Genomic DNA, 13,371 nt, shown 5'->3' with positions numbered 1-13,371 from the left:
TCCATCCGGTAGGCCTACGTGATTTATAACAGGGTGTCTGCGGAAGTCGTAAAAGTCTTAAAAAGTCTTAAATTCAAGTATCTCAAATTAAGGCCTTAAAAAGTCTTAAATTCATTAAACATGTGATATGCTGGTCTTAAATCCATTACTCAAAGGTCTTAAATTTGTCGGGGGACAGGACTATTCAATGTTATATATATTTTTTTCTTCCGCGACTTTCCGAGAAGGAGATATAGAGAGGCTACTTTAAACTAACTGCTCATATAAAAGTCAGACACTAGAGGCAGTACAGCCGTGTGTGGCTGTGATCCGCATATAAACGTAGCGTAGAAGAAGAATGTGTGTCTAAACTGTGGCTTCACGCAATCAGAACCGCGCTGAACAAGTCCATAATTTCGGATTGTAGTCTGTCATGCGGCTCGAAAAGTGACAACAGTTTGACGATCCGATTTGGCAGAGGAGACTGTTGGTGGGCTTTTCAACCGTTACCGAATATCGATTATGATGAACTAGAAATAAAATAGTAAGCCGGCGAAAACTCATCCAGCTTCACTTTCAAAAATGCGCGGTAACTGTTGAGCGGCTGCATTGACGTATTACGTAGGCCTACGTAGCCTTACTGTCTTTTCAGTAAGGCCGTGATAGGCTGTTGCAGTGTAGATAGACTCCCATCAATCAAACAAAATCACACCATTGTTTATTTATATTTTAAATGTTTTGATTATAAAGAATGCAACATTGGCCTATGGCCCGCCAATAGCGACGGGTATGGCTTTATTCACCCCGTGACCACACACTGCCGCTACTCCGTAGGTGTGCAACCACCCGCCCGCTGGCGATGTAGGTAGGCTACTGACCCAAATGCAACTCACACAGAAACAAACAGATTTATTGTGTTTAGTAAAAATGTTTATGTATCTATATTTATTAACTAATAGCTGCTCATCAGACGGTCATTCTGGTCGCGTTGCCGTGAGCTCACAGTAGGCCATAAGGTGAACCAGGAAAAAGTGCCTAGAAAGTGATTTTCGTTCCCACGTCTGGGCACTACTCTTTTTTTGCATTTTTGCATAGACAATGCCATTGTGGACATTAGGTTAAAAGTTCTCCGCAAAATATCCTGCAGTATTTTTTTAAGAGCCATAAATGTATAAAAATAGGAATTACCAAAAAACGAAAATCTTATGCAGCAGTTTTTTCTTGTAAATGTATTTACATTCATTCTGGAAACAAAATCTCTCTCACAAATTGACATTAATACATATACCTAACATTTGAGACAAGTATTTTAGCATTAGTATACTTTAATTTGAAATTAAACCATGAAATATACAAAAAAAAATAAAAAAACGCTTCAAAATAAGTGAATAGCAACCTGTACAATTGAACATACACATGGTACATTTTGCTAAACAATGATGTTTTATACATTAAAAATTTCAGTAGATACTGTGTTATAAGAGGAAGTAAAAAATAAATAAAATAAAGAACACTTTGGCCCAAAATGGCTGACATCAATCAAAATATCGAATAATGCAAAAAAATTGATAATACAACAAAAACTGCATTACAGTTCACAATATGTACACAATATGGTATAAAACAATATTTACATGAACAAAACAATGTGTTGATGTCACAGCAGGTCTTGAGTTTTTTTTTTTTTTTTTTTTAATTATTTTGTCTTAACTTTGCACATTGTTAAAGCCATATCTCAAGAATTCTTTGATACATTTTCCTCAAATTTGGCACAAACTCAAACTATGAATATTATATATTTTTTTAAGGTCAGGTGCACTGTAACCTCACATTTCATTTTTAAAGTATTTAACTTAAGTAACTAAAGAAAAAAAGAAATAGTAAAATACTCTGAGGGATTTTTCTCAAATGTGGCAAAAACTAAAATTTTTATTAGAGAACTAACTGATTAAGTGTGACTTTGCGTATTCTGAATGAGGGAGACATTGTTCATCTCTTAGCTATCACTATCATCACTATCATCAGAGCCATCTTCCCATGTGCTTTTATCCTCTGTTTCCATGGAAATATTGGCACAATTTTGGCACCGACACAAATCAGTACACGACAGTCTTGCAGACATACAGGAACATCTTCCTGTCTCACATTTGCTCTGCTTGCAGCTGCAGTGGACTACCTTTAACACACTGTCAGGGGCAGGATTTGTAGTCATCCATGTAACTTTTAACTCCCCATCCTCAATGTGCCATCCATTGCCATTGGGTGAAGGGGCAGACATTATACCTTTGAGAGAATGTCTCATTATTGCAGCCTGGTAGTTTGCCCTTTTGCAGTGTTGGTGCAGGGCGTCACTTGTAGGAGGCATTGAGAGTTCCGGCAAAGCTGATGATGCCATGCAGAATGCTCTGTACCTTGCATCGTTGACATTTTCTGCAGATGATTGGCCATACAGGTGGCACACATATTTGCTCAGCACATCAAATGTTGACTGGTCCAATTCAAAACTGCTTCCCAGATGTGTAAATGCAGACAGGTATTCTTCCTTTTCGCAAGCAACAGAGAACGTCTTTCTTTTCCCCTTGCCATGAAAGGCGCTTGTGGAGTCGCAACCTGAGAAGGTATGAATTCCAATAAGTGCCGAACACACAATGTTTCCAAGGGCTGTTGACACCTTAACAAGGTCAATGATTCTTGTCCTGTTGCCAACTCCCGTGAAGAAATACAAGCTACATGGAAAATCTCTCTGCAGACTTAAAGCAATAACTGCCACATCTGTATCAGGGCTCTTAATGATGACTGTTTCATGTTCCTGTGCAGCATGATGTGCATGTAAGAACACCCTTGTGTCACATTCCTCATGATCACATTCAAGATCCTTAACAGCATTTACAGTTTGTGAACCATCTTTTACTTTCAAGCAGTGACACAGTTCTCCGTGTGCTATGTACACAGTCAAGTCCTTGCGCACAACAGTTAGATCAGCATCTTTCCACACATCAAAGAGGAATTCAGCCAGTGCCGCTTTGTTTGTTCCATCAGATAGAAACTTTTTCCATTGAGTTGGTGTCTTCTGGGTCCTTCCATAAATTTGCACCTGTTGTGTGCCACCAGCGGCTCTACGTGACCGTTCTACATTTTTAATGCTCATTTCAGGATACTGGTCTATCACAAAGTCTACCCTTTCACACTTGTGCTGCAGAGCCAGCTTGACTATGTACTGTAGTATGGTCTCAGCGAGCTCTCCAAAGGTGGGTGGTCTGGACTGAAGGGCTTGTATGACCGCCATGCCATCGAACAGAATAGCTCCATTTGCTGGGATTGTATCAACTAGGCAGTCCCCACCTTTAGCCTCTAATAAATCCATGAGAGCTGATTTGTTAGTTTTGGCAAGTGAACCATCCATACTGGCTAGAGGATAGGAAACCGTTCCCAGTGAGTAGGATAGAATCTCCCTAAGGTCAATTTTTCTACTCTGGCCTATTATGAGCAGTCTAGAGAACAGCTTCTTGTCAGCCCGTAGAATCACATCCTTGCCCGCTGCAGATTTCTTCTTCGTCTTTGCCTGGTCACTAAAGGTTTTCAGTTTAAGTGCCTTGATGGGAGCGAATATGTCGACAGATTTTGACAAAAGTCGCTGGTCCATAAACTCTTTGACAGCTTTTTCCCCCTTGTCTGGAGCTGCGAGCAAATCCTTTGTGATTTCTTCAACTGCTACTGTCCCAGAGCTAAGACACACAATACCTTCATGGTGTGTGTTGAAAGGGTTCAGCATAGAATCTAGGGTGGAACTTATTCTAGCCACAGCCTTTTCATCAGCATGAATCCGTGTGCTGTCAAGGTCTTTCCGTTTCCGTTGTTCAGGAGATTTACCTGCCATTGACTCACATTTTCTTGTTATAGCAGCCCTTTCATTTTGTGATAATATCCAGCGATAAACTGCAGCTCGATTCTGTGTTATCCCTGTCCATCCACCTTTTGTCTTGGAATCTCGGTTGCATGTTTGCTCAATAGCCTGGTCACAGGCAATCGAGGCAAATCCATGGACACTTTGACGTTGGACAGTCCACTGGCCTTTAACGCTGAGGTCGTTGTGGCAAGAAGGATGTGTTACAGGCAAATTGACCATTTCCAGCCAGTATGCAGGTAGATACCTAGCATAGTTCACACGATCATAGGCAAAAAACATCGGCATCATCAATCGAACTGTTGACAGGTGGAGTTGCCAGTCAGATTCTCTTGTTGCTCTCACAAACAGAAGGAGTGTTTGAACCATATCGATGTATGAACTCCAGAATGCAAATGTTTGGTTGACTGCACTTCTCCTTTCCACATATTCTGCATACATACAACACATTTTTTCAAATTTGTCATTAGCACCCAAAACATCGATTGTTCCCTCTGGGAATGCACATTTTGTCTCCTCAATAACATCCAAACACTCATATCTCTCCGCTAGTGGCAAAGAGTCCAGGAAGGTGTTTACTCTGGCGCGTTGCAGACACTCGTACATAAGCTTGTGCGCCCTTATGCTGCGGTTATACTGATGACCACTGATCACCCCATTGATGGATCCTGGGGCAACCACTTCAGACTCAATGAGTATGTCTTGCAGTCCTGCATCTCCAAACCTTTTTCCTAGAATACCGAGGTAGGACATGCATGTGTGAAACTCGCCTAGTCTTATCACTAGACGCTTTGTCAAGTCTTCGTCTTTCCAACGGATTTGTTGAGCTTTGGCATATATAGCTTGGTCAAACACCAACACGATATGGTCCAGTTCAAGCCGATCAGCAATTTGGACACTTCGCTTCAGAATTGTGTTTACCGTTGACATCTCTGTCGGTGAAGCCTCAATGACTGGAAGATAATGCAGTGCTGACTTTTGCAGAGTAGCATCACCTTGAAGCAATGTATGGAAACCTGTCCAGCTTGGGACTGTGCATCGTTCAGCATCTATGTATTTTACAAAAACATAGGCCAGTTCAGTTTGGGCTGCAGACACGGTGTTCAATCTGTATGTTTCCAGCTGCAGTGGAATACTATGTTGATGAAACAAGTTCTGTGGCCCTTGTCTTTTAGACTGTTGGTAGTGTTCTACAGGACAGCTAGGGGGTGCTTTGAATGAGGACACTCCCTTCTGTAGTGGTTGTCTGTTTGTTCTTGACGCAGGTTCAGCGACAGAACTTTGCAGCATAATGCCATTTGTATGGTGAGTAGTTCCACGACCTGATAGTGTCTCCTCCCCAAAGTCAATATTGTCCCACACCAGTATTGTAGGAGTCTTCTTTGAGAATCCAACCGGGATTTTGTCTCTGCCCTCTAGTAGTTGTAGTTGGGCAAGGCTAGTGTCTAGACTGACAACTGTGTCCCATGAAGCACAATGTCCTAGTCCACTCAGCAGTGACACAACTTGTGAGGAACCTGTTAAATGCCGAATACTTAGACCAAGACATAATGATTTGGGTGTCTGCCTCCGACCTTTAGATGCAAGATACATAATGTCTTGACAAACAGATATCACTTTTAGGTTCAAATCTTCTGGAATATCAACATAACAGGCTAATGTTGGTTCCTCTGTTGCACCTACAATCCAAGCAATAACATTGTACAGTTCAAGTGGCACAACAGATTTTGCATCGGATACATTTAAATCATCTGATGTGGGTGGCCAGGGGCACGTCATACCGGGAGAGTCACATAGTAGCTGCTTCAATATCAGCGCTGCACTATAAAGTGTCCTTGTGTTCTCAGTAGTTTGTGGACCAGCTGTTGTTCTTGCCATGTGTTCAGTGTCACTTTCAGCTTGGCTTAATTCAGTTGACTCAGTTGTGTCTGTACCTGATGGATGAGGTAGCCTGTCTATCAGCATATCTGTAGACAAAGTCTCAACAAAAACCAGTTCGCATATGTTGCGCTTGCTGGGGCAGTGAAACACCAGTTGGGGAAAGTCCAGGGTCAGCCTTCTCTTTAATTTATCCTGCCTGCAACATAAGAACACAGGGAAAGAGGAGCACAAGGGTTTAAATAAAGATATATTCATACTGAAAGTATTAGTAGTTTAAATATACTATCAAAGCCTTTTTTATTATTATTTATTATTCTTTTGATATTTTCCAGCATAAAAGTGTTTTACATCGCTGCTAAAAAAGCTTCTGTTGTTACCTGTAGTTTGAAGCATCACAATCTTCATGTTTTCGCACCGTATTTAAAAACATTCGTCGTAGCTGGTTCATTCTCAGCACCTCCTGATTTACAATTATCCTTTGGCGGATGATCCTCTCACAGAATATTTTGTAGCTAGCATCAAAGGTTGGGTCACTTCTGAAAAGAAACACACACACACACACACACACACACACACACACACACACACACACACACACACACACACACACACTTAATATGTGCCAAAAGGCATGCAGTCAAGATTGTAGCTACATACAAACAGCCTTTACAAGTGCATCTAAAATAAATGCAATATCATGGAAAAGTCCATTCAAAAAGTTAAACTTTTATTTATTCTATATTCATCTCATAATTCTTGACACTGTATCTGTCATGCATCTAGAATATGAAGTGTAATTGTTAATGTGTGTATATAATAATACAATTTAATAACTCACTCTTCTTCGTCTGCGGTTCCAGTAACTGCAGACTTTGTCATGAACCTGGTGTACTGTCTGTAACAGGACTTGTGGTACCGAACCTCCATGGCCACACAGTCTCTGTCTTCAATATGCAAGAGAATGCTACTGTCTTGCTTTATCCTGGCAGCGTTCATCAACTGGCCTAAAAATAAAAGATGATTAAATGGTTTGTATGTGTGTAAGTGCTGTGTGTAGTGTGTGTGTGTGTGTGTGTGTGTGTTTGTGTTTACCTGCTGAAAGCGTTTCTGCCTGTGAAAGATGGTCCTTCTGCCGTTTGCCTCCCACAGTAATGCTCTTGTCCGTTTTCTTGCAAATTATACAAAAGGCAGGGAGCACAGGGCCAGCAGAACCGATAGGCAGGCCCGTCTTCGATCTTAGTTTTTTCCTTGGAATGTCACTTGTCGAGCCGGTCGAGCCTGAAGCGTTGTCCGATGCCACAGACTCATCTTGACCCACAGCCAGCCGTTTGGCCCGTTTTTCGGCAGAATCCAATCGCTTTTTATCAATGAACCGCCGGTAACAAGTCGGGTGAAACCCAGCGTCATCGGGAATATCTTTATATTCAACATCGATACAGGATTTGAATGTCTCGGCTACTTTATGAGACTCGCCATGACAGCAAAGCCACCGTTTTAAACAATTCCTGTAAGTATCCCACCTTGTGATAGTGAAATCATTCACCTCTTCATTCCGTACAGACGTAACATGCATGTAGCATATTTTTTTGTTCTTTTTTCGAACTTTTTTAAGGTGTTTCCGATGTTTTAGAGTATTTTCCGTATTTTCCTCTTCATCGCTAGACGTTGTTGACATCGCCATCTTGGATCTGCGCGGCTACCTGATTGGTCGAATGTGAAGCACGTGACAAAAAAATCACCATTTGGAACGAAATATTGTTCCGCTAAGCAAGAAATAGTCCCGACTTTAAACACTAATTAAAAAAATACTGCAGGATTTCAAGTGGAGAACTTTTTTTTTGTCATTCAAAACCAATATATCTTTTTAAAGAACCAAAATTTATTTAGTGCCCAGACATGGGAACAAGATGAAACGAAAAACGGGTTCACCTTATGGCCTACAGAGTGAGACGCGAGTCTCTGCTTCTCTCTCTGTCTGTCGCTTTCTTTCTCTCCACTCTGCCCTCGCTCTCTGACGGCTAGTTAAGAACTATTGCCGATCGTCCCGTCAATCTTGACAGTAGCCTACATTTCCATCACCATTCGGTACAACCCTAATACCCGCAGTTTATTAACCTGGCTGCCTGTAACAATATGAAGAAAATAAAACATTTCGCAAATTACCGCAAACCTGTATACAGTAGCCTATGCTATGCCTACTTTACAGTGGCCTATTTCCCGATTTTGAAAGTGCAAAAACATTCACCTTTGGAACCAATTTTTAAATAGTTTCTGCCATAAGTTCTGAAAAATAAAGTTAATGGACTAAGTTTGTTGTTTATTGAATAAGTAGGCTAATTAAAATTTGAAGGACATTCTTCCCCATAAATTACCAGATTTTTGTATTTCATTCTGCAGCTAACACATTTTCTTTATTGATTAAACTGTTCTTGTGACTCGATTAATCAGAAAATGTAAATCAACTGATACAGCTCTATAATAGGTTGAAAAGGTGGTAATGATGGGTTTTCACGTTGCCTTTACAGTGATCTTATATTTATTTGATGGTAAATGCGGGGGGACATTGTCTTCATTCAGACTGCTGAACATTTTTTATTTTCTGTAATTAGACAGCAGTTGTTAGCTAAAGTGCATTGAATATTTGATATTCAAACTTAATAAACCTCTACAGAGCATATACTGTAGTGTAGATTGTTGATTTATGTTGCCAAGGTATTGGTGTTCATTAGAGGTCTTCAAATGTGCAGATACCCTGAGAGAGGCTACTTTCTTCCTAGCTTCTGATATAAATGAGTATCACTTTATGTTCAATAAACAGACAAAAAGTAAACTTGAATGAGTCTCATTGAGTGACACACAAGCTATGCTTGGGTTGTAATACAGCTGGACCCCCCCAACTATCGCCTATATGTATTGTGTCTTAGGTCTTAAATTTCATTCAAGGTGGTATTAAAAAGGTCTTAAAAAGTCTTAAATTTGACATGCTGAAACCTGCAGATACCCTGTATAATAAACAGCGCGTTGCACATTACAAGAGCATTTAGAGCAAGAGCAATGACGTTGGGGAAATGAGTAGCCACGTGCATCCCTAGTGAGTATGATGAAATGTCATATTTTCTGGAGCTCAGATGCATATCAATGCTAGGGCAGAGAATAGCACTGTATACATGCGTTAGTCATGACTCAGCCTGGAGTGTGCTCATAGAACATGTTTTGATGCGCCTCATAAAGAATGCTTTGCAACTGCACGTCAGAGCAAGCTGTCAGCACTAAGGTCTGGAAATTCACTGTAGGTCTCAATCTCTGGAAAAGGAAACATAATGTCATTTTGCTAAGATATTTGGTGCTACGTTATCTTTCTCTTCAGAGTTAAGTTGCATATTTCTAATTTCATATTTTCTTATTCTCCTTCTTAACCTGCATATTACAGGTGTAGTCAGCGGTTCTGGAGATTATTGTCTAAATATTATTAATACACAGCCTAGGCTCTGTAAACAGGCATGTTGCTAGCTATGGTGGGCCCCCTTTGTTTACGTACCCTTTGTTCTCTTACCAGTTTATAGAGCCTATGCTGTGTATTAACATGTAATTTTAACAAAAGTAGATTTTGACAACAAGCATTCTCCAGAATCGTTGACTCCACCTCTAAGTACTAAAATAATCCACAATTTTTTTTTCCAAACTTGTAATTGTGTTTTTTTTTTGTTGGTGGATATGTAAATAATGCAGTGTATCTCTTTGCAGCAGCAGGGAGATAAAGGCAACAGAAAGAGGTACATGCCTTCAGACAAAGACAGGCCCGGTTCTCCTCTCAGCAAGAGAATGGCCATGTCTCACTCTCCGGACAGAGGTGAGACACACACACTGACTGACTGACAACATACAAATCTCTTCACTATCACACTACTTTTACTGATAAACCCACAGACAAGCATCTAGTAGCCAGATGTTTTTCTCAAGAATCAAACCATAATATCCTTTTATAGACATTATAGATAGCCAATAATCACCATGCTTGCATTTACCAGCTACTTTACCTTCTTTAAGCCCTGCATCAAATGCAATAATATTCTATATGCTACATCATAAACTGAGAAAATCAGTAAATATTTCCATACAAGAAGCTGGAAGCAGTGTATTCTTGGCATTTGTGCTTTAAAAAAAGAAAATTGATACACGTTTGGATTATTGAATAATTGAGTAATTGCTCTATTTGTCAGTACAATATTTCCTCCTGTTCATAACATGAAGTGGCTCACGGTGGCATAGGGGAGCTGCACATATAACCAGGCAAACATGCTTTGATGACTTCTTGTTCCGTTTTTCTTTTGAAAGTACAGTGTTCCATTCTGTCCATTCAATTTCTGTCACATAGACACAAACCCATCTGACTCTCCCAGCCAGTGTGGAAGTTGAGACATTCCATGAAAACTTCAGCAGCTATGAATGGAGCACACAGCAGTTCCCTATTTACAGCTCTGTATTGACCAGAACCATAGTGATTTTCAAAAAAAAAAAAAATGTATAGAACAAAGCCCTTAGTAACTGTCAAACTGTTGTTGTTCAGGCCGGGACAGGAGGATACCTGGTCGACCCCCGCCGCTCTCTCCTCGAATGGACCGGCCCAGAGGCCAAGGCCCCCGCCCCATGGCCCCCCCGGGAGACAGGTTGGTGCCCCCCTCAAGCATATGACTGTGATATTCATCTAAATCAGCCAGTCAACACAAGTGTGGACATTCTTAAGACAACTTTTCCTCCTGACTCATCGTCATAATGTCAGGCGAGTGCATGTGTTTACTCAGCACAAACACAGCAAGGCTTTTCAGAGCATCAAGTTGGTTTGACCACGAGCGTTTACCTCAAATGAGGAACAAGACACAGAAGTGGAAGCACATCAAAATATGACACACATCTCTGCACGTGTCACAAAAGGGTACAGGCCACTTCACAAATTCCCCAGTATGACATAAGTGCTTTGAAATAAGCTGACAATGGACAAAAGACAAAATAAACAAACACTTGACATGACAAGTTGTATGCAGCATTGGCCATCCTCTTGTATATGTCGGTCATATCACACTGAAAAGATGGTCTACAAAAAATAAAATAATAATAATAATAAGCACAGGCATTTTCTAAAACAGATGAATGGAGTTGCAATTTGAAGCTAGTTTCAAACTATGGATTGACTAGATGGGGTTGCACTGTTAACACTTTGCTTAAGAATTTAGGTATGTGTCAATCAGTCGCTAAGGAATGAATGTCTGAGTAAACAGGAAGTCACTGTAGCATCAAAAACTAACATAACTTCCAAAATATTTTTAGATTCAGAGGCCAGAATATGTATTAAACCTGACTATATATACAGTATATTATCAGTCATTTAGCTTTGTAAATTGGGCTAAATTGTGAAATCATTATTAGATTATTAAATAGCATTAGCATTGGGTGTGAGGTCAGGTGTGTCATCCATATTCCTACTTTTACTTTTCATCCTCATCTGCTCATAAATAAACAATCTTAGATCTGTCAGTTTAGCTAGCTTGGTCAGCTGTGTGTCACAGTCCCACCTGTCTATTACAGGGTGTACACCTAAAAGGGTCAGTCAGTGATATCGGAGAACGCTTTTTCCGCTTACCTGTCTGTACTGTGTGTGTGCAGAAAAAAAATCCAGTGTTATTACACAGCCTAGGTAGCCTGGCACCGCCCACCTATGACTTCCGCTCAATTTTCATTTCCCTTCAGTAGTCAGTCTGGGCCTGCGGTATATTCGCGGGTTTTCTCCGTACAGATTTTTGACGGTACAATCAGCGAACAATGACGTGCGCCAGTTTCAGCTGTAGTCAGAAACCGGCGCATGACATACGTCACGACCAAAAGTTATGCGTTTGGTTGGTAGATCCAGAGTGGCACTAGGCAGATCCAATAGTTTTAAACTTCAACAGACAACCGCCTTCAAGTGAGTTAACATTTGTCAATTGAGCGATTTCATAACCTTTTCTCTGCTCCTCAGGAAACGCCCTCTGTCGCCGCCCCCCAAGTCATCTGGGAAAGGCCCTGCTGCGCCGGTTGGCAAAATGGCCGCTCCCGCCGCTTCTGCTGCGTCTGCTGCTGGCTCTGGCTCCACCAAACCCAGCAACACCCTGTCTCGCCGCGAGGAGCTCCTCAAACAACTCAAGGCCGTGGAGGACGCCATCGCACGCAAACGAGCAAAGATCCCCGCCAAATAAAATCACAGGACGCCAGCTTCTTTCTGCTAAGCCTGCCTCTTAACCTGCGTGGCTTTGTGAGCCCGCAAGGAAACAGTGAGGGGTTATGGGGGATATTCGCCCTGCCCGTCAATGGACGTGTACAAAAAAAAATAAAAAATTGAATGGTTCATGTATAAAGGCTATTGTGTGTAAGTGGAAGAGGAAGTGGCCAACCAAAAAGCATCTTCTGCTTCGTTTTGCCCTTTAGAGAGGCTTGGCTCTGCTCCATTTCTAGAGTGTTGCCCCCACATTTAGCTCCCATTAAAAGTCTATGAATTTCTCCGCTGCAGTTAGGAGAACCAGGAGGAAACTATTGGGCATTTCGGTGAGAGTGAACGAGACGGCTCAGGAATGGAGTGGACTTTAAAAAGTAGACTTTAAAGTACAGAGAACAGAAAGGGTAGGAAGGTGCACTTGATCGCTTGGCTTCTCAGTTAAACAGGAAGCATCTTCCTCGTGATGTGACGAAAAAACAGATTGATACACGTCGAATCTACTACTTCTGTCTTTTTCTTTCCTCCTTTTTTTTATCACCTTGTCAATCTATGTTTTGTAGTTTTCCTGTGTGTGGGGTGATGTGACTGTTGGGTCAGCTCTACAGGGTTCATACAGCCAACAACACTTCTTCATATATAAGTCTAAACATTTCTGGAGCATCTGTATTCTACCTGGAAAGCGATCACGAGCCCCGAGCTTTGTTCAACCGCGCGGGCCCCATTCTCAACCAATGACTCGTCTGTGTTTTAGGGCAGTGTTGTTCACTTTCACACTTTGTACAAACTTAGCAAAAATCATCAAATTCTTTCAAGTGTATGGTTATAGACAACAGTGATGTGAAGTATTGATTTTTGACTTTTTTTTTTTTTTTAAATCTACAGCTATTTGTTTTGTTCTTAGCTCTTCTCAAGTGATAAACCAATGTTTTACTTGTGTGACATTTTTAGTTGGAGGAGTATGAGAGGTGGAACAGGGACAAGATGTCTTGCTTTTGTGAGAAAAGCCTTCTAAATAAACTATTTTGATAAAGAGAAGGTCGGTTGCATGGTGTTTCTCTGATGTTCAAGACAAAAGCAGAAGGTTTTTAAATACAGATGCACATTGACACATATTTATGATAGCATCAAGAGTGACACAGAATTGTCCAATATAAAAATGTGGAATTTATTATATTAAAAAACCCACTGTCATTCAGGGCTTCAATATCTCGAAGACAACTCCATGGTTTTTGATGAAGTAGTCACCCTTGCAGCGTTGCATTAACGTGGTTCAGGCTTTAGTCAGCGTTTCATTTCACTTCACTTCCATCTTTAACTTATAAACATTATTTCCTTTGAGTTCATCAGTGTGATGCACAAG

General features: G+C 40.9%; 1 protein-coding gene across 1 annotated transcript in view; it reads left to right on the top strand.

Annotated features, from left to right (window-relative positions):
* zc3h18 (zinc finger CCCH-type containing 18) overlaps positions 1-13,014 on the top strand; it is a gene marked incomplete at its 5' end in the record, with an annotated part of 49,817 nt that extends 36,803 nt beyond the window's left edge. The window contains 3 exons of the mRNA XM_080027719.1: positions 9,512-9,614; positions 10,332-10,431; positions 11,778-13,014. Coding sequence (XP_079883845.1) covers positions 9,512-9,614; positions 10,332-10,431; positions 11,778-11,994 — 420 coding nt within the window. The 3' untranslated portion in view covers positions 11,995-13,014. The remainder of the gene's footprint in view (positions 1-9,511; positions 9,615-10,331; positions 10,432-11,777) is intronic.
* Positions 13,015-13,371: the final 357 nt, after the last annotated feature.

This window comes from Ammodytes marinus, assembly GCF_949987685.1.
Source record: "Ammodytes marinus genome assembly, chromosome: 5".
Lineage (NCBI taxonomy): Eukaryota > Metazoa > Chordata > Actinopteri > Uranoscopiformes > Ammodytidae > Ammodytes > Ammodytes marinus.
The sequence above is the reverse complement of the archived record's forward strand: the minus strand, read 5'-3'. Positions and strand labels throughout refer to the sequence as shown.